This window comes from Siniperca chuatsi, linkage group LG14 (assembly GCF_020085105.1).
Source record: "Siniperca chuatsi isolate FFG_IHB_CAS linkage group LG14, ASM2008510v1, whole genome shotgun sequence".
NCBI classification, from domain to species: domain Eukaryota; kingdom Metazoa; phylum Chordata; class Actinopteri; order Centrarchiformes; family Sinipercidae; genus Siniperca; species Siniperca chuatsi.
In genome coordinates this window covers 6,919,782-6,940,820 of record NC_058055.1, presented here as the reverse complement: position 1 = coordinate 6,940,820, position 21,039 = coordinate 6,919,782, and the positions used below count along the sequence as shown (strand labels likewise).

General features: G+C 39.3%; 3 protein-coding genes across 7 annotated transcripts; 1 reads left to right on the top strand and 2 right to left on the bottom strand.

Annotated features, from left to right (window-relative positions):
* Window positions 1–282: 282 nt before the first annotated feature.
* Window positions 283–3,718, bottom strand: pigw (phosphatidylinositol glycan anchor biosynthesis, class W). Of its 4 annotated transcripts, none has more exons than XM_044222891.1 (2): window positions 3,580–3,718; window positions 283–1,953 (listed from the first exon to the last, which is right to left on the bottom strand). In XM_044222891.1, exon 2 carries the CDS (start codon window positions 1,948–1,950, stop codon window positions 457–459), a length of 1,494 nt encoding a protein of 497 aa, XP_044078826.1. In that variant the 5' UTR covers window positions 1,951–1,953; window positions 3,580–3,718; the 3' UTR covers window positions 283–456. The 4 variants fall into 4 exon arrangements, with proteins under 4 accessions (XP_044078826.1, XP_044078827.1, XP_044078824.1 ...); XM_044222892.1 differs by lacking the exon at window positions 3,580–3,718 and adding an exon at window positions 2,636–2,776; XM_044222889.1 differs by lacking the exon at window positions 3,580–3,718 and adding an exon at window positions 2,296–2,586.
* LOC122888437 (unconventional myosin-XIX) lies at window positions 2,929–16,180 on the top strand. The gene is made up of 24 exons (XM_044222885.1): window positions 2,929–3,184; window positions 4,467–4,614; window positions 5,551–5,699; window positions 6,200–6,313; window positions 7,359–7,491; window positions 7,578–7,647; window positions 7,776–7,878; window positions 7,991–8,087; window positions 8,187–8,263; window positions 8,757–8,847; window positions 9,065–9,230; window positions 9,474–9,547; window positions 9,656–9,777; window positions 9,959–10,072; window positions 10,987–11,163; window positions 11,248–11,385; window positions 11,500–11,607; window positions 11,737–11,807; window positions 11,898–11,977; window positions 12,588–12,751; window positions 12,989–13,118; window positions 13,443–13,528; window positions 14,171–14,494; window positions 14,602–16,180. The coding sequence occupies exons 1-24, from the start codon at window positions 3,125–3,127 to the stop codon at window positions 14,713–14,715; spliced, it is 2,910 nt and encodes a 969-aa protein (XP_044078820.1). The 5' UTR covers window positions 2,929–3,124; the 3' UTR covers window positions 14,716–16,180.
* Window positions 16,059–20,549, bottom strand: znhit3 (zinc finger, HIT-type containing 3). 2 transcript variants are annotated; one of them, XM_044222895.1, is made up of 7 exons: window positions 20,216–20,512; window positions 19,472–19,503; window positions 18,216–19,397; window positions 17,440–17,471; window positions 17,234–17,299; window positions 16,640–16,717; window positions 16,059–16,443 (listed from the first exon to the last, which is right to left on the bottom strand). In XM_044222895.1, exons 3-7 carry the CDS (start codon window positions 18,281–18,283, stop codon window positions 16,265–16,267), a joined length of 423 nt encoding a protein of 140 aa, XP_044078830.1. In that variant the 5' UTR covers window positions 18,284–19,397; window positions 19,472–19,503; window positions 20,216–20,512; the 3' UTR covers window positions 16,059–16,264. The 2 variants fall into 2 exon arrangements, with proteins under 2 accessions (XP_044078830.1, XP_044078829.1); XM_044222894.1 differs by lacking the exon at window positions 19,472–19,503 and having other exon boundaries at window positions 20,216–20,549.
* Between the last annotated feature and the right edge of the window lie 490 nt (window positions 20,550–21,039).

Genomic DNA, 21,039 nt, shown 5'->3' with positions numbered 1-21,039 from the left:
TTTATATACTGTACATAAATTATGTTTTGGATGGATGGATTGTAATGATGATGAACTGTTGCTTTTAAATGTGAATAATTAAATTAAGTAAAGATGTTTCAGTCACAGAGCAGGATGTTAGGATGAGAAACTAATAAAACCAGTGCTGCACTGAGTAATGAAATAAGATGGGAAATAAACAAGAAATAAGAGATTAAGAAAAGACAGCAGATGTGTAAAACACTGTAACACGGTGTCTGGTTTCACAGTACATTGTAGTCCAAGTCCTTACTTATTCGGAGGTGCCATTTTATCAAGACATTTATTTATTTGCATAAATAAACATATCATGTACAATAGTATCTTCAGCATTACAGATCATATTTTCTTATAACATTAAATCTTCCCAGTTAATTGTCCTGAATTTCAATGCCTGTCACGTCAGCCCCACAAAATACACAAATGAACCTTGTAATTTCACCAGAATTTTACTGTAATTCCACAAAGATGTAGAACATATATTACAAAGCAATTAATGAACATGTACGACAGCAAAACACACACTGATAATAAACTGCTACAACTAAGTGTGTCCACTATGGAGTTGGTCAATCCTGTCATCACATTTGCAAGCAAGAAAAATAACAACTGATTCCTGCTGACAGCTTGAACAAGGCAGTGTCTTTCTATTTCACTTGTCTTTTTGTCAGAGACTGAGTCTGATTGTTTTTTATACAAATTCCATGATGTGGGCACAAAGTGACAGCCCGATGTACTTTTAGAAAACAGTAAAACCATATCAGCTATACCAAGGCAGGACATAAAAAACAACGACTGAGCAACACTCCACAGGCAGAAGGGTAAATTAGCTAAGCAGCGAGACACTGGCTCCACGAGTGTCTGACATGTGCACAAAGCAGCATACAGGACAAAACTTCCCAACAAGAGGTTAAAAAGTGCTTTGAGCCACTGTCTAACCTGGGATCTTGGTTGCATCACATAGAGTCCAACCTGAACTCCTGCCATGTAGATGGCTACATAGCCCACTACAGAGAATATACCCTCCTTGTTAGCATGCAGAAAATCTTTTTCTCTGTCGTTGTTGTGGATAATGAAAGCCTTCAGCCCTGATGTCTCCAGAGTGAACTGATAAAATCCACTGATCAGAAGGGCAAAGACCCACGACTGACTGGCTGGTACAACAGTCAAAAGCATAGAAGCCACAACTCTGACAATGGCTAGTGTGAAGAAGAAATTCCAGTGGACGCCATATTCTGTCACATGCTCCTGGTAGCCAGTCATTTTGACACTCACTAGCCTTCCCATACCAAGAACAACCAGGGGCCAGACAGCCAGGAGCTGCTTTGTGATATGATTCATCTTGGATCCTGAGATGTTCTTCCTCCGCGCCTCTGGACAGACAAGGGCATTTGCAAAGACATACGCTCCAACTCCAAAGTCCATAACACCTGTCCCATAGGTTTCTGTTTTAGCATATCGCCTTGGGAAGACACTAAAATCTACGGCAAGAATGCTGATGGCTGTTTTCACATTTACAAACACTCGAAAGATAGTCACAAAGGGAACCTGGTCGACTTGAACGTGACTCTGAAGGAAGGTGCTGACAGTGTTCTGTGGGTGCCGAGCAGGAGGATGACTGTTGATACGGTAGATGTAGTAAAACGCACAAGCCGAAACAAAGGTTAGGCTCAGGATGACCTGGTGAAGAACGCTGCTCAGAACGGTGCATGACAGGACGAGGGGAAGAATAAGCACGGAGAAGTCTAGAAGCAGGTGACAAATCAGCGGAAGTGGCAGCGGAAGAGTCCCTTTGGCCAGATGGTAGAGGATCAAAAACAGTCCTCTGTTGATGAGGCACAGTGGGGTGAGAAATGAGCCCAGTGCCACCTCCTGCAGACTGGTCCCATTGAGATTACTGACAAACGCTTCCTTCAGTTCTCTCTGAGACATGGCCTGCAAACATTCAAATTCATGTTTACTACATGAGAGAAATTTTTTTTTAATTATGTTCAATAAACACTGGAAAATGGAACAACATTTAGGACACTATGGCCGCACCCACGGTGAATTTACAGGGATATGGGTAACTTACTCTTTCTGATTTAGAGGTATAAAGTGTCACCTAATTGCATCACTTATTCGACTCTTGATGTGCTGATTCTCAGCTAAAGCATTCTTCGTTTGTTGGCGTTGGCTTAACTGTACAAAACATTGTAAACTACCCTTCAGGATGAGTTTTCACCTTTCCTTTGAATTTTCCCACAAAGTAGCTATCTTTCTAACGTTAGCACTCACCACGAATGCAGTCAAATGAAGTTCTCTACGACGTTGAATAACGTCCACAAGGGAGTTGTGTGTCTGCTTATCAGTCACTACAGCTTTTTCTGTTCTTCGTGGGAAATGCAGATACACAAAATACCTGTTTTACAGCATAACTATTTACAGTTGCTTGACGTCCCGGCCCAACTATGATGCCTACAATATAGCTCCTGCAGCTCCTACGCTTACTTCCGTATTCGGTCCAATGACGTATTCACGACAGCTCGGATTTCTGGCAACTTCCAACCTACCCGTGATTTGCGTTTCTTTCATGTTAAAAACATATTCTGAAAAATAGTATTAGTAGGCTACTAACCTTAGTATAAGTTAATATGACGGTCAAACATCTCTGGTTTAGTATCTATTTCGGGCAACTGATAAATCCAGGATTGCCACTAATGTTAGAGTCTCGAGTTTTGGATACACAAAATGAAAACTAGATATAAATTGATAAATATAACGTTCTTATGTTAAGTCCAGTTCAGTGGCATTCAAAAGAATGAAGTCTAAAGCTATATGGTTCTAAAGTAAGAGTAATTTCAGTATAAATCCCAGTGGTGGACAGCTCGGCCCATGAAGCATCAGGAAGAAGGCGGGAATAAATGTGTGGTTTGGGAGGCAGTCGGACAGGCAGCAACAGGCACGGGAAGCTGTCCTTGAGGAATTTCTGACAGTAATGGAAAATATTGAAGTTCAGGACTGCAGAGTAGAATAACTAGAACTAAACTTAATTAGACTGTTGGCAGAGTTCTTATCAAGGTTTTCGGCTGACCTTTCGACAGACACGAAGGTAACAGTAAAATCAATGAGTTCTGCGGACAACAGACGTAACGTTGGAGCAGGCTACAGATATGGAGGGGGAACGGTAAGTTACACACGGGGAAGACCCGCACACAGTTTCTCAACTGGTGGTTTATAGGTTTTCTTTTTTGGTTTATAAAATGTAAAAGGTATGATACGTTTAACTTAACCTGGAATACCTTTATCAGTCTGTACCGGTTCTCAGTTTTGATTGGTTGGTGCGTATTCAAACGCTTTGTAAAATGTTTTCTGAACGCATACCTGTGACCGACGAACAATAACGTTACCGCAATCCAGCGTTTATTGTGACAGATGCAAGTAGTCCCACAACATGGGACTTTAGTTTTAAATGTACTGTATGTGTTAGCTATGTGTCAGCTGAAACGTAGTGTGTGTACACAGGATATTATTCGTGTAGCATTAGGTATTACATTCATACATGGTTTAAAAATGACTTACAGAATGATGGGATGTAGGCTACCTGCTGTTGGATTAATTCTGTCTGCACACATTTAGTGCCGCAGACTGCTGACAGTTTACAGACGGGCTGCAGGTCCAGGCCATGTGATCTTGGCAGGATAAAGCAGACTGCCATTTGTCAGTCTCAACTGACTGAATGAATTACACGTGACATATTGACCACTGAACTGGTTTTGCACAAATACATGTAGCAACTGCCCACTGTTTTAGGTCTCTAAAATGAACCATGGGGTCAGTGAAAATAGCATGTGAAGTATGCTATGATGTATGATGTTTGGCAGCTCTCTCAAAGCCAAGAATAAAAACTTGAACATTTAATTGCATAGAGATGGAGCATTTTTAGGCGCTTCATAGCTCAGGAAAGTGACAGATTGTATAGACCCACAGAATGTTTGACATTTTGATGCACAAAATAAGATTTATTTTGCTGTACGGTTATGTATGGATCTAGGAAATGTACCCTTATTTTGGAAGTGCTACCTTTGCCTTGAATCAAAACCTGCTCAAAAGTGGCACAATCAGACTTGAGTCATTATGACATCACAGGTTTGGGCACAGTTGTCTGGTTTCTGAAGTCTGGAGAGCAGTGTTTATGTTTTAAATACAGTATGTGCCCTAGATCGTGGGAATAACAAATGCAATATGCATAGAAACACAATCCTCCTCTCGCTGGCTTTTGTTTAATCATCTTGCGCTTTTCTAAATGTAAGTTTCTTTCTTTCTATCTTTTTTTTTTTTTTTTTTTACTATTGTTTCCATCCATAGGCATTTATTTACTTGGCATGACTTACAGAGTGTCAGTTCATATTTTAAACACAATGTCCTTTCTGTGTGTGTTCGCCTCACATTTTGCCTCATTCACATAGGTGAAAGGATTCGTCCAGAAGGTCCATTCTCCTCACCCATCCTTAAATGAGTCACTGGAGGGAGAAATTCAGGCCTTCCTCACTGATGAAGACCTACTCCACACTTATGACGACCTCACCAAAGTCAACCCAGTGACCCCGACGACAGGTAACACATAGGGCTATGATGTCACTGGGAGCCTATGTCTCTAAATCACTTGATGCAGTATATGCAGTAAATCTTGAAATCTCTACCGTTGCATGTCAGTGAGTGCTGAGTGTTTGATTTGTTGTGTAAACCTCGTTTTTATTTATAAATACACAGCCAGTGTGACACAATGTTTTCCAGCTCATGTCACCTTGGATTGCAGCATTTGCTGTGTATTATTTAACCCCGTCAAGATAAAACTTGCCAGGATGATGATAATAAATAGAAAATATGAATGCATGAATGATTGCTGTGCTATCAAAATGCTGCAGTATACACAATGATAGGGAACAGGGTTTACTCAAGTGAGTGAACCAAGGGCATGATTTACTTTGCTGGCATATACATGCCTCCCAAAAAAATTATAATTCTTGTATTTCTTATAGATTTCTAATACGGTAGGGTCACAGGTAAATATGAAGCATGTCTTAAAGTGTCCATGTGCAAACATTTTTACTCTCCATTGTTTGTCTTGACATAAAAATGCAGTGTCATTGGCATTATGTAAGAAAAGATTTGTCATTGATACTTTAAAGATTTTAGTTTATATGTCAAGGTGATGTTAGTTTGAGCCCAAGGCAGAAAGCATAACAGTACAGCTTATTAACAGCAGAGGTCAGGATAACAGCATGGAATTGCTGTGGGATATTTTCTTGTAAAGTACTTGGACTGATTATGCTGCATTTGTTATATGGAATATTATATTTTATATAGTCAGAGAATTTTATTATAGATACACATATCTTTGCCATTTTGATGCTGCCGTCTTCTCTGGTGTTCTCTTGTTCCTGCCTCTGGTGGTTAATCATCTGCAAAACATTGGCTTGCCTGTTTTTTTTGTGGGGTTTTTTTCCCTCTTAGTGCCTAATGTTGTTATTTAATGTTTTTCTCTGGCAGTGCTGAAATGTCTGCAGGCCAGGTACAGCGTGAAGGTGTTTTACACCCATGCTGGCTGCACCTTGGTGGCTCTTAACCCCTTCCAGCCCGTCCCAGACCTCTATTCTCTGGATGTGATGAAGGAGTATCACTGCGCTGCTCAGCCCCAGGTATTTACAGAGTCACAGCTGTCTCTCACTGTAATTCAGCTAATTTATGTATATTTCTCTATAAGGTTTTTAATCATGCTGAGGAAGGATACTGTATATGGTGGTTCAAACAGGGGTGTGGATGGGGGGTGGAGGCGGAGGGATTGGGGTGTTGCAGGGTCCGGTGGGTGCATTGTAAGAGTTTGGCTTTTTCAGGGGCCCGTTTCCTTCCTTTCAAAAATGACCCAACTGGTACTGCCAGAATGTCAACAACGATTAATATTTTATCAGTATGTCTGATGTTTACCAACTTTGCAGTTTTAAAGTGCAAAAAACATCAACCATGCTGTTTTGTGCTCACTTAATCCTCTTCCAACAAAAATCCTCTGGTTCCTCGTCTGCCTCCTTTTGTCAAGAACAGCTTCAAAGTCAAACTCATGAAACTCTGGAACTTCTTGAATGCACCGACGGCTCGAGGAATTGTCCAGCATATTAATAAGTCTGTATATTTTTGTCAACAGGAGTTCAAACCACATATCTTTATAGTGGCGGAAGAAGCCTACAGGAATGTTAAGGGCCAGCTGGAGCCAGTGAACCAATCCTTGGTGGTCAGCGGTGAGAGCGGCGCAGGAAAGGTAAACCAACACATACTGTGTTAAGCTTAAACAATAAACGTAACCTATTATACCAATCAGGGGTTAAAACTATCAGTTGCTTTTTTACTTACGGGGCCACAGATTCAGCTGTACAAGTTGGGGTACTGGCCAATTTACAGTATATGGACTAAGCTGATTAGGCATTCATATATAAACTGGCTTATGTCAAGAATTTTAAGTCTTGGTGTGATTGATGCCCTGAATATTATTACTGCATATTTGTCAGCAAAAAGTGTTCAGTATTGTTATTTGTTCTTTGCTCAGTACAAGATCAGACAAGCAGTTTATTTTTAGTTTGTATATCTGTTGGCACTTCATTGACTGATGAAATACAAAAGCAATTAATTGTCAAACCAGTTAATGTGCTGCTCTGCACAAAAAACACTCATCTGTCCCATAGGAAGTGATGTGTCTTTTTACATTTTCAGCAGCACTAGTGGTTTGATTTGAACAAACAGACACTTTGCTGGTTACAGCTTCTGAAATGTGAGAATGTTTTACTTTTCTTTCATGTTACAGTTTTTATAAAAACTAACTGCTTAGGGTTTTTGTGGGCCAGATCAAATAAGCAATTTGAAGAAATCATGCATTATTCCCATTTTATAGACTTATTATTAATTAGTTGGTTAATGGAAAAAAATAAGAATAATCTATAAGGAGGATAATTGGCATGAGCAGTGATTGTCAAAATGGCGACTGGCCACAGAATCTCAAAACTGCACTCATCATTTGATTGACAGTTGATCTCTGGGGAAAACACCTCTGCAATGAGCACATCCCAAAATAAAAAAGAATATTGTGGGTAGAGCTCAAATAATTAGTATATTAATTGATTAGTTGTTTGACATAAAATGAATCATCAACAATTATGACATTTTTAGACTAAACAATTAATCCTAAAAATAGTCAAGAGATGAATCGATAAGGATCGTTAGTTGCCCTTAACTTTATGTGATCTCTGTGAATTGGGTCACAGGATTAGTAGAAACAATCTTTAATGGACCAATGATTTGTTTCTTTATAGACATGGACATCTCGTTGCCTCATGAAATACTACGCTACTGTGGCGGCCTCCTCCTCAGTGGTGAAGAGTCAGGACACAGTGGAGAGGATAGAGAGGAGGGTGCTGGACTCCAACCCCATCATGGAAGCTTTTGGTGAGACAACTGATCGCTGGTGTCTCGTTAATGTGAAAATAACCACTATAGACAGTCACTCAGTCATCACTTTACCCTCCATGTAGGCAATGCCTGTACGCTACGGAACAACAACAGCAGTCGCTTTGGAAAGTACATCCAGCTCCAGCTAGACAGGTACTTACAGCTGAGCCTGCTGCACTTCCGTCATCATTACGGGAGATAGCATCAGCTCACTTTCCCAAAGTGAACAATAGTACAAGTTGTTGGTCAGTTTGATCTGTTCATGTAATTTTTACACGAAGGTGTCAGCTGTTAGTGGGTGCGTCCGTGCAGACATACTTGCTAGAGAAGACCAGGGTGGCCTGCCAACCGGCTAATGAGAGGAACTTCCACATCTTTTACCAGGTGAGTTAACACAGCTGCACTAAACCTCATATGCTCATATGGTATTTCAGTTTAATTTTAACTGATTCATATGTAATTCCGATGTAAATGCTGAGAGCATATTGTTTTTCAGATGATTAAAGGGGCCACAGATGAGCAGAGGAAGGAGTGGAAGATGCCACGTGGCCAATGTTTTGTGTGGCTGCCAAATTCTGAAAAAGCAGTTGATGGTAGGTATTTATTTTTCATGTGTATTTAGGCTTTTGTTTGTCTTTTATTCTATTTTTGTGATTCTCACAAGTAACTGCTCTTCATTTAAAAATTTATAGAGGATTGTTTTCATGAGACTGTCGAGGCAATGGTTCATCTGGGCATTTATTCAGAAAGGCAGAGACAAATATTCAAGGTAATGTATTCATCATCAGTAACACTTTACTTTAACCCCCTCTATTAAAGCATTTATAAACATTTAATAAATAGTTTATTACACACTGCAATGTAGTTTTAAGCAGATATAAGGTCATTTAAGTGTTTATAATGTACAGTATTTGTCAACAATTATAATTTCTCCTATGAAGACATATTTTATATTATAACAACAGTGTTCTACTATATTGTCATTCATCTGGTTACACACCAGCATCCAGTTATGGGTGCCCACAGGAGGAGTTGTAGTTGTTGACAAATACATTAGTAAACACTTATATCTGCTCACAACTACATTATAGTGTGTTATTAATTATTTACTAAGTGTTTTTATTCTGCTTATAAATGCTAAATGGGGGGGGTAAAGTAATGTAAAGTAGTGTTACCTAATCATCAACTTGGCATTTTTTGATTATCTTTCTTTCTCTGTAAGCATAAAATTTGATTTCTCTGTTTGTTGTAATGCAATGTAGATATTAGCAGGGATTCTGCAGCTGGGGAATGTGACTTTCTCCTCTTCAACCGATGAATTACAACCTTGTAACCTAGATGAACAGTCCAAAGGTATTGGATATGATTATGTTTATGTATTTAATGAACTCTTATCAATCACTTCAAGTTACAGAGTGCTTAAAATCTCCATTATTTAGACATTTAAAGCTGACATAAATACAAACCGTATGATGCTCAAGGGATTTATTCTGAAAGATACAATAACACAATAACTATCAACAAAATGAAGTAGGTAGTTTACAGCCTTCCACTCCTGCCTGTGTTTTAGACTTCTTGCAGAGGGCTGCTGAGCTGCTGTGTGTCCCTGCTGAGGAGCTTCAGATGTGTTTAAGAGTGAGGACGTTGAAGGCGGGGAAGCAGAGCGTGCTCAAGCCCTGTTCCCAGCCAGAGTGCAGCATGAGGAGAGACTGTCTGGCCAAGGCCATCTACGCCCAGTAAGAATGAGGATTTACTCATCAAATAATGCAGCGATTTGTCAGAATGTGATAATGTTATGTGAAAAGGGCTGGTAACGCAAGAGCTGGTTTTTGTCCTGTGTGTTGTCGTCAAACACTCTTTCCACCACAACACTCAAATATGAAACCATCATGCCTTTTTGTTTACAATAAACTGTGAGGAAGACACGTCTGTTAATCGCAATTTATTATTATAGGCTCTCTATCACGTTTTCCCAACAGATTATTTGAATGGCTGGTTACATTCATCAACAACAGCATATGTGCAGACAAATCCATGTGGTGCAACTTCATAGGTAGAAGCATTATTGTCTTTTACTTCATTAAATGCATATCTCTTTGTAATTTTCCCCCCAGTTTCTTTTCATAAACTCACACGGTCCTCTCCTCACTGTGCTCTCCAGGAGTTCTAGATGTGTACGGGTTCGAGTGTTTCCACATCAATAACCTGGAGCAGCTGTGCATCAACTACGCCAATGAGAAACTGCAGCAGCACTTTGTGGCTCATTATCTCAGAGCTCAGCAGGTAGCGTCTATCAGTTTTCCGTTTCCATGCGGCGATCTCAGCAGAGCCTCTGATGGAGTCGATGTCCAGGCCTCAGACATTCAGGAGGCTTCTTCAGCTTGTCAGCAACTTGCCGTACCTTGTGTGATGTGAAAAATGGATTTTGTACTTGGGTGTTTATGTTTATCTCTGCTTCTTCCAGGAGGAATATGTGTCTGAGGGGTTGCAGTGGTCCTTTGTCAAATACAAAGACAACCAGAGCTGTCTGGATCTTATCGAGGGAAGCCCTGTCAGTGTGTTTTCTCTTCTTAATGAGGTATGCTGGTCATTTTCTTGTTTTTGTCATTATTATTTTTTAATTATTGTAATTTTTTATTGATAAAAATAATAACAAAGACAATCTATAACTTAAATAACTTACATAACCTACACACCCAAAAGCAATCAAACAAGCAAACAGAACACACACACTAATAATAGTTTAAAAAAAACCACAAACAAAAAAACCTAAATAATAATAATAAAAATACAAATTAACAAACTTGAACGATTCCAGGATTTTTTTAACTTCCATTGCCTATTTGCAATTGCCCTCGAGAGTAAAATAGTGCCTTAGAAGCGAACAAAAGCCACAAAAGTCCAACTTTCTTTCGTCTTCACATCAAACATGAATTTTTTTAGTCAGTAGTACAACAGTATTTGCTTCTGCTTCTTAAACCACATATTATTGTTTGTGAGCATACACTCAAGGCAATAGAATACAAAGCTAATCATCAATAAGGCAATAACACTGAGACAAAGCCAAAATAAATCTCCATATCATCATTACAAAAATGACATTTTTGATAATTTTCGTTGGAAGGATCTTGTATAACAGTTTTATTGGTAGTCCTGGTGGACCCATAACAAAAAATCAAGCTATACACCTGTCTTCAAGGAAGTGGTATATAAAACATGTCTTCCCTGTAGAGCTGAAATTCATAAGGAATTTCATTTAGATCATATTCTTTTAAAAATAAATTGTAATATGGATTTATCTTTTTACGTTGAAGCCAATTGTATTTTTTTTTTATAGGACAGCATACAAGTAATTGTCCTTCAGCCCTTTTAACCCTTTATTTCCCTGCAGAAGGGATTGCAGTAATTTTCTTGGTTAATACGTACATTGATATATTATTAAATATATGTATCTATAGTAAGTAAGTCATTTTTTACATACCTGTCCTGTAGGAGAGTCGTCTTAATCGAGCCTCAGATGCAAAGACATTCAGGAGTCGTTTGGAGAAGGATCTCTGTGGTAATGCCAACATCAGCTGGCACAAGTTCAGCAAGGAGCCACACTTCACTGTGGCCCATTACGCTGGCAAAGTCAACTACCAGATACAGGGGATGGTGGAGAAAAACAAGGTGTGTAAGAAAAGCTTTTAAATAGTGTTCAGAAAGTTGACCACAGATCCATTCACTCATCCCCTACTGGATTTTGTGTTTCAGGACCCAGTGCCACCAGAGCTCATCAACCTGCTTCAGAAGTCTGACAACCCCCTGCTTCACCAGATCTTCACTGACAAGCAAACTGAGAACCCAACTACCAAGGGGCTCAGTAAAGTCACCGTGGTCTCCAAGTTCAAGGTGGGAGCCAACTAAAGCCTTCATCACCAGGGTTACATTAGCTTGTCGGGGCCTGTAGACTTCCTCCTGGGAGGGTTGGGTCATGGCACTGATGATGTTAATGTCTGATTGTAGAACTCTCTGGAGAGCTTGATGAGGATCCTCCACACCACAACTCCTCACTACACTCGCTGCATCAAACCGAACCCAGACTGCAAACCTCTGACCTTCAAAAAGGAGGAGGTAGAAGTTCTACACACATTTAATGCTGTTCTCTCTTTCAGCAGTACCACAATCACAACAATGAGAGGCAATGCTGTCCCTTTTCACAGAGGGGAAAGGTTTCAATGATTATTTTCTGTCTGCTGTCAGGTTATCATGCAGTTGGAAGCCTGTGGGATTGTGGAGACTATTCATATTAGTGCTGCTGGCTTTCCAATAAGGTGAAACATTTTTCCTTTGTTAACTCTTAATCTTAACACATTGCTTTGTTTCTCTAGGATTTTGGTTGACTTGTCATTTCTGTTGTACAGAATTCCTTTCAAAGGCTTCATGCAACGTTATGGACTGATTGCAAAATATTCAAATAACAAGTCCCGGAGTCATTGTGTTGGTAAGTACAGTTTCTTGCAGGATCCATTCAAGGTTTGGCTTATTTACTCTGGACAAAGAGTGATTTTATTTCCTCTCTTTAGGTCTGCTGGTTTATTCTCCTTTTCCTTCATTAGCCCTCTTAGTACATTTGATCCTCAGTTTTCTACTCTCCTTGGGACTTTTCCATTTGGTGTATAAAAACAGGACTTTCTAACAAAATTTGCAACTTCTTATGAACCTTCCAGGTAAATGCATGCACCTCTGACTATCAGAGCTTGCTTTGCATGTTGTTTCTTGTTTCTCTACTCATTCCTGATCTTTGTGTTTGAACTTGTATTCATCTTAACTCACTGTTCAGCTGCTTTTTAGCTACACTAGCATGGCTGTACACTCTTAAGTCTTGTATGAATGTTCAAGGAACTTACCTGCTCACTAATCCTGAATGCTGCCAAATATCAGGTTTGAAAGATTCATTGAATTCACAGTAATCACATCTGAGTGACATATGCTGTCAAACACATACTACTGTGTGTGGTAAAAGTGAATCTCTACACAGTTACGAGTGCTGCTCTGCCACTTGAATTATGTCTCTAGTGCTTCACTCTAATTCTAATTCCTCTCTGTATTAGATGTGGAGGCTGACAGCAACGACATTCTTCGACAAGAAGTGGAGAAGCTCCTCAGTGTCGTGTTACAACACAATGCTTCTGACCCCTCACACAACCTTGACAGTGAAAAACACAATTCATGGGTGCACTGTGGAAGGACTAAAATCTTTCTCACCCAGTCGATGGTCAGTCATTTATATACACATTATGTGTCATCCTCACACATAATGTATGTATGTATGTATAACTTGGTACAAAAATGCCTGGGAAATAATTTGCAAATTTACTACATAATGCCAAGAATTTCCTTTTCGATTTGGCCATATTGTACTTGTTGGGTGTTTCAGTTACTTATCAGACCTGTAAAGTAAATAAGGGTTTTGGTCTTTGGAGTACTGACCTGCCTGGCTGTTGTCTCACAGCTAGATTTGCTGGAGGATCAGAGGAAGAAGATTCTGTCTCAGTGTGCCTTCTCCATTCAGTGCTGCTGGCTGCGATACCAGCGCTGCAGACGCCACACCCGCCAGCAGTCTGCTACTCTGATCCAAGCAGGTAAACTCTTAATGCTCCGGCCAGGTACTGCTGAGTGGAATTAATAGAGCTGTGTGGCCTCGCTCCCACTGTGAGTGTGCTGGCTTTGACCTGTCTGTCTGGCCAACTGAGTCTGTACACAATGTCTGCAGGCTGACTTCGTTTATCCCTTCAGAAGCAGCAGAAGCTGCCACACATAGAAGCTCATCTCATTAACTGTTAATGAAAGATGTTCTTTTGAAACTTCCTTCTGAGTACATAAACATTTCTCTCCACAAGGCACAGATTAAACTTGCAGAGTGAACTGCTAGGTTAGATGTTGATGGTGTTTTACGCCTCCTGCAGGGGTGCGGTCCTGGCTGGTCAGGAGGCAGATCCAGAGATGGAACAGAGCAGCTGCAGTCATCCAGAACTCCTGGAGGAAGTGGAGGGTGAGATTCGGAAAGACCACTTATCGTATCTTATGTTTTCTTGCTCATTCTTCATGGCTCTGTTAAAGCTGCACACACCTAGAACTCTATCCCAGCTTATATTAGAGAACTGGACACAAACGGTTTATTTAGATCTCATTTAAAGAAATGATGATTAGCAGTTAGCATTTTTTTCAGTACTAAAAATCAATTGCTCCTTGCTGTAGCCAGTGCGTCTGTATGTACCTGCATTGTGTTCATTTATTTTATTATGACCTTGCTTTTATTGTGCCAGAGTGATTTATGTGTTTTATGTACTGTATGTGTATGTGCTTATGTCTGTGTACTGTATGCTTCTGCTTCTCATGTTTCAATTAGTGCCTAATAATGCAGCACAATGTTGTCTTATTTAGTGCATCTTTCTATAAACATTAAAGGGGAACTCCACCGATTATACACATCAAAGTCTGTTTACAGGTGTTGGGGAGTACTACTGCATATGTCAAAAAGTTGTATAAAGCCTTGTGTCTCCAGAGGGAACTGCACAAAATCTGATAAATGTGAATTCACTTGGCAAATTTACAGCAATGTTTATTAATGTGCACTGTCCCTGCTAAATAAACATGGAGTTATGGATAATATGCATTTTGGGTTTTGTGGCAGGCACTATTGAAATCATTGGCTGAGACAGAACTGGATGATGCAAAGGACCTTGTGGAGGAGGACGTGCCAGCATTGAACCCTGTTATCAGGGAGCGGGGCTCGGTGCAGCTCTCCACCATCCAGGAGCCTGTCACAGTGCGAGGGTGGCCCATGGGCCTGGCTCTGGCCTCTGCCCCATCCATCACCGTGTCTCTGACAGCCACAGGCTTCCAGAAGATGATGTCTGTGATGACCTCCCTCAACCTGCCCTCCAGGAGAGGGGGGTATAAGGTTGAGACCAACCAGTACACGCGGGGGCTCGCCTCCATACGGGCTCAACCCAAGGTGAGGGCACATCCACACAAGTTCTGTTAGATCTCCAATAAAGTTTTTATCATCCAGATGATTTTTATGGTTAGTCATTTGAGATTCAACTTTTCTTTTCCACTCAGGGATCTGTAAAGCTGCACTATCAGCGATCTCCACTTCTCTACGCTGACAGGCAACCAGACATGAAGACTGACGTGACAGGGTTCAATGAGATCCTGCTAGAGAAAACTTTGTAAGAGTTCCCTCTTTGCAGAACACTGAAGGCTAATTTCATGGACACAGATGAAGACCAATCTGCCTCAGAGGTGCTTTTGCAGTGAAGCAGCAGCTCTTCCACAGTCTGACACAGAGGGAACAAACCTGGTATTTTAAGCTGTCATTGTGTTAAATGTGTGTGTTTTAAAGTGATCATTTACAGCTCTAATTAACTTTTGTAAGAATGCCAAAGTGGATCTCACTCTGTGTTATACAAGGGTGCAAAGACCTTGCATAATATTTTAACCTAAGAGGAGGTCGGCCTGCCAAATCTGAGATAAGGCACATATGATTTTTGTCAACCATTTGTGGAATATGTGCCATGTGTCCTGCATATAGGAAACAATGAATGGGGTGTGAGTCATGATTATGATGTTACTGTGATGTTGCCTCTTTGGAACATCTGACTGTTGATCAAAGTATTGCGCCTGTGACAAGTGCCTTTCTTAAAATCTTCACTCAAATCCCAAATGGGCTGTTAGTATATGTATTTATTTAAGGTGACTGTGTGATTTCATAGATTTATATTGGGTGTAAAAACACATTGTTGATTCAGATGCACATATACAACATCCAGCATTTACTATGAGTGTGTTATGCTGGGGGGGAAAGTAATAAAGCAAGTATTGCACATGTAAAGCACATATTGCACATTAAACGCACACACCTGCTCACATACAGCAACAAATGGACAAAAAGTCCTGAACAAGCAGACACATCACTTATGTGAAACAGGGAAAGGATGAACCCAGGTTTATTCACATTGCTGCTCTTTGTTTGATAAAGGGTCTTTTATAATATGCACATTTACAAAATGTTTGACTAAACTACTTTCCATGTGGATTTTAATCTGCTGCAATCCAAAGCATCAAGGCAAGGACTGTATACCATACCAGTTTTTTACACTAAACATGTTATTATAGCCATAAAGTTTTATTATATTCATAATTTAAATATTCAACACATTATCTACAGTTGATTCCTTGCAAATCTTTATTTACTCGCTAAATAATTCCTTTTAATCTATACCAGCTATAGATTCACTGAAATGTGTCTGAGTCATATGATAGTTTATCATTTGAAATCTGTATACTCTGTTTTGTCAGTGGTACCAAGGGATCAATGAACAACTTGAATTATGTTAATATAATATAATAATATTTGAATGACTGTTTTGTTGAAATAAATGTCTTTTAAAAAACTTCATGTATAAATTTTGCTTTCACATCAAACTTTGTTTACATGTAATCAGCCATTACACAAGTGACTTTAGCTAACTACACTGTGAAGCCTTTAATGTTGACTCAGGAATTGATAGTTTGAAAACATTTCAGCCTTTATTTATATACAGTACATCCTATAGCATGGCAGGACACAGGACAGGAAGTTAGATCAACAAATTACAGCGTGGCACAGTGTGGCTTATTCCAAGATATATTATATTTTTTAAAAAAAGTACAGCCCCCCCAAAATATAACCCAAAAAGGATCCGATAGGCACGATTTTACAAATCACCAGCTTCACTGGATGTTAATGATTTTGCTTTGCTTTTTCTACAATTTTCAAACACTGATCAGAAAATTCAACAAACAGTGGCTCCTGCATGGCAGCCTTCATCGCATCGTCTTTGCTGTCTGCACCGTCAATGGAGCGTAATAACTGTCTCAGATGGGGGTTACAAAGAAGATCTCTTAGCTCTTTTGAATGTCCTGTAGAGGAAATAAGAAAACATGAATTACCCACATCTGACTGAAAACCATTTATATGGTCATGAGTTAATACTAACAGATAATAATATAAAATAAGTTTTAGATGAAGGAACATTGGACATGCGATGCTGCTGCCAATAGTGTTGAGAAAAACTGAAGGGTTAAGAGCAGACAAAAGGTAATGTTGGATTAATACCTAACAGCTGGAGCCTCTGCAGAGGCACTTTGTCGATGATGTCATTTTCATGCAGAAGATCCTCAACAGTCCACGGCTCTGCAAAGACAGTAAAGCCAAAAGTGCTTTCACATGGGGCAACAGAAAATTGTAAAAGTTGAACTCTTTTGGTATTTCATTTCATCTCACAGACTCTCTTTCAGTAACTTAAAGTAATACAAATATTTGTGTTATAAATATCAATTCTCAAGTTCAGCTTGTCCCATCCCCTCTCTACCTCAGTGTAATGTGAACAGTGAAATGCACAACTTGGTGACAAGATGTTGGACATTAAGCATTATAGATTATCACAATAGAATTTTGTTTAGGTTGTTTCTGTATACAGTAATTGTTTTCACAATTCTCATGACTAAATGAATAAGGTAAATCTCACTGAACAGCATGAGGCAATAAGCACTGTGTTAATATGAATGTGACTTTTTGTATGGTTTCTTCGTCCGTGTTGCCCACCCTCACCTATTATAATTCATTTGATTTGTACTCTTGTACTCTGGCTGATGTTGACACACTACTCAAGGAAATAGAATCACAGGAATGAGAGAAATAGCCCCATACCAGTGTTGAAAGCATCCTTAGGTTCAGGATCAATAGGTGCAGGCTGCTCAACAAGCAGGCAAGTGTCTATGGACCAAAATTAGAAAGAAGAAATCAGATGGTGGAGAGATGGATGATGAGCAGCATTAATATTTACTCTGCATATGACCACAGCTTGTTTAAACATCACATAACTACATCACTAAAATACTAACAATCTAATTTACCTTTATGCCTCTTGTAACAGCCAAGTGAACAACTGTAAGAGAAAAAAACACAATTAAAAACGGTCATGTATCTGGCAGATCATAATAATTAAAAAGTAATACACAGTGACATCAGTACATACAGTAGGCTATATGTTTACGTGTTTAAATAGGATTATTCTAAATAGTAATAAGCAAACACGTGTATTCTAAATTACACATCAGAGTGAATTAATGAATGGATGAATTAAACAATCAATTAAAAACAATTCATGGAGTGATGTCTGATTCGCTCGATCAACAGTGGGAATACTGGCCTATGACGTCAAATCTGCAATCGTTTTGACCTACGTGGGTTGCCGTCACACGCGGTGTTGATGTCCAAAATTGTTTTCACGCGGACATTACTTTAAGACTTAATTAAGTCAATGGCATGGTCTGTAAATATGTTCAAATATTTTTCTCTATTTTGAATTTTTAAGTTACAAGCGTTGCCATTTTTAAAAGTTCTGGGAACCAGTGTCATATTTTACGAACAATGCTACGGTACTGCATTGTAAAGTAATCGTAATTTAACGTTAGCTTTAGCTCTTGGTGGATAAGGCAGGCTGCTATATTTGGTATTATTTTAAGGTAGGTCCTACAAACGTACTCATCTACCACAACAGAAAACGGTCTTCTACAATATTGGCATTCTCAAATGACTCTTTAAATTTTGACTAGCAACGTAAAAAAGCTAGCTAAAGAAACAAATCGGAAGCTACCTAGCTTACAGACAGTTATTTAAAGTTACTTACTATCTTATTTTACAGACTGGACATCTGTATTTCGGTGTCTGCTCGCTGCACACACTGCATATCTGCATCTTGGTGGGTAGAAAAAATAAATGACGAACAAATTGGTCAATTTGTTAGCAGCTCATACATGTGTGAAGGTGGCGGCCAGGACGGAAGTTCCGGTTGAACGATCCCTCCTTCAAAATAAAAGCTGGTAAATTCACCCAAGGTTCGGCGAGTAGTGCAACACTGACAATTTATAAACACTGGTAAGCATTGGCGAGCTTCTGGTTCAACTGAAGTACACTTAACCTTTTCATTCATCATTTATTTATGCTACTTTTCAATCATTGCAGTGTACTTTCCACCACATGCAGTTGCAGATATTTTGAATTTTCACTGCTTAGTCCTCATCATCCACTTAAAGACACGACAAGACATGGTTTAGGAGCCTTGTTTGGATAGGGTTAGGGTGCTTTGCAGCATACCAGTAAAAATGATACAATTTAAAATGCACAAAAAAATCTTTGTCCAGGCTGCAGGCCATATCCTTGAGCATTTCTGAAAAAAACTGCCCCCTGCCCTTGGTGTCTGGATGTGCATGCCACTCCACTGGTAAACAAAAAAAGGTAAACAGCAGGCTCTCATTCCCCCTGAGAAAACTGGACACAGAGAGGAGGGAGACATTCATAGAGAGAAGGAAGATGTGTCCATTGGTCATGTAAAGCAAAATGAGAGGGATGGAGGGATAGATTCTGCTGAAACTACAAACACAAAACAGTCATAAGCCTGTAATGCAGCCTACTTAACAGAACTCAACCAGTTGTATTAAAGCTACTAGAAAATGTTTTTATTATCAGTTATGAGCAATAGTAATAAAACAATCCAAGGTGGTCTAGTTATCAGTTTTTATTGAATCAAAGTACAGTATAATATCTTCAGCACCCACAGAAATGACTATATCTATCTTTATATGTTTATCAAGCACACACCACTGACCTAGATAGCTCAACACTAACTATTCTTGCACAGCTGTAACTTGAGAGTAGCAGGTCTTGTTACAGGGTAGAGTATGGAATGGAGAGCCGTTTGGTGACTGATTAAAGGACATATTCCCGGTGTCACAGCGCTCCATTCCCTGGGTCAGGGAAGGCAGAGACAATTGGCCTTGGTCAACATCAGAAATCCAACTTGTGTCCGGATCTGTGTGGAAATCAATTAAATGGTCATCACAATCCATATCCTGCAACTAAAGGATATTTTCATTATCTACTCACCTGCAGATTATTTTCTCAGTTCATTATTTGGTCTATAAAATGTAAGAACACAATTAAATAGGTTCATCACTATTTCCAAAAGCCCATATTGACATATTCCACTTGCTTGTTTTGTCTGACCAACAGTCTAAAAGCCAAAGATATTTAATTTACAATGATACACAACAGGGAAAAACAGGAAATCCTCATATTTGAGAAGCTGGAACCAGCTAATATCTGCCCCTTTTGCTTAAAAATCGATTAGCTAAATTGTTAATATTGTCAGTTGAATAATCGATTAATTAACTAGTCATTTGTCTATTTTTGTTTTTACTATGCTGGCCTGAGTTATGGTGACAACTAATCCAATTTCAAAGCATCAAAATGTATCACTTATTCCTCCTGTACTAAAAATGGAGCATGGTTTGATTTTATTATGGTACAAACAGAATAGGTGAAATAAAAACATGTTAAAAGGGAAAGGCTTGATTCACATGGCTCTACCTATCAGAGTGACCTAATAGGTAGAACAAAGCAAACTTGAATTTTCAAGCATAGTTTACAATGATCCTGACTGCGATCACAAAAGCAGGCGTTCACCTCACATTTATGACTGCTCTTAGAGTCTAATCTGCAGGATCTCCTTGTCTAAATATCCAAGCAGGAGGTTGTTTTTTTCTATCACAAAGGCCGACTGTTGAACAAATAATGGGGTTTTCGACCATGAATAGACACTATTTTCAGACTACAGAGGCACAGTGTTACCTGGAAACATCGGGGAAAGCCATCACGACGACGAGCTCTTGGTTCTCCTGCGTTTCATTTCGCTGTTGTGAAATTTTTCTGCTATCTTCCTCTCGTGCCCTGCGGGGCAATGGCGGTTTGTGTTCAGCTCGATTTCTCTCTTGGTCCTCCCTTTGCCACAAGCATGACACGAGTATTCAAGCAGATTATAATAGTCGTATTGATCGTAATACGCTTCCTCGAAAGAAACAAATCTCTCCATGTCTGTCGCCATTTGGAAACGGAATGTTGCAGTCTACACCAGACGAGTCCAAGAGCGAGTAAACATGATGTCACCCTGTGTTTATATACATGTAGTCACGTGATCGTGGCTACATGACTGACTCTGACTGAGGAAATATGGACTATATGCTTTGCTAAATATACTGTGTTGGTTATTTGGAAATATTGCTATTTCTAGTTTTTTTTTCACGTTGTATGTGTTTTTGTCAACGCATACTCATGACTCACGAATTTTCTTCCTTTCTTGTTCATGAATATCATGAACAAGTGAGCTATGTGTATGTATGACAAATTAAACAACGTTCATTTCACATCAGTGTTTGTAATTCAAATTGATGTAATAACGATGTTGCTAACGCGCCATTATTTTGAGAAAGTAAGTTCAGGGACCTTTAGTGACTGAAATGTGTGAAAATATAAATATCCAAGGAAGTTATGGTAATAATGTACATTGCACATAACTACTCGTGCTTGTATGTAACCATTTATAGAAATAAATGCACAAACCACAATGGGAATTACACTCAACTGCGAGATAAAGAACAGAAACCTATGTATGACCC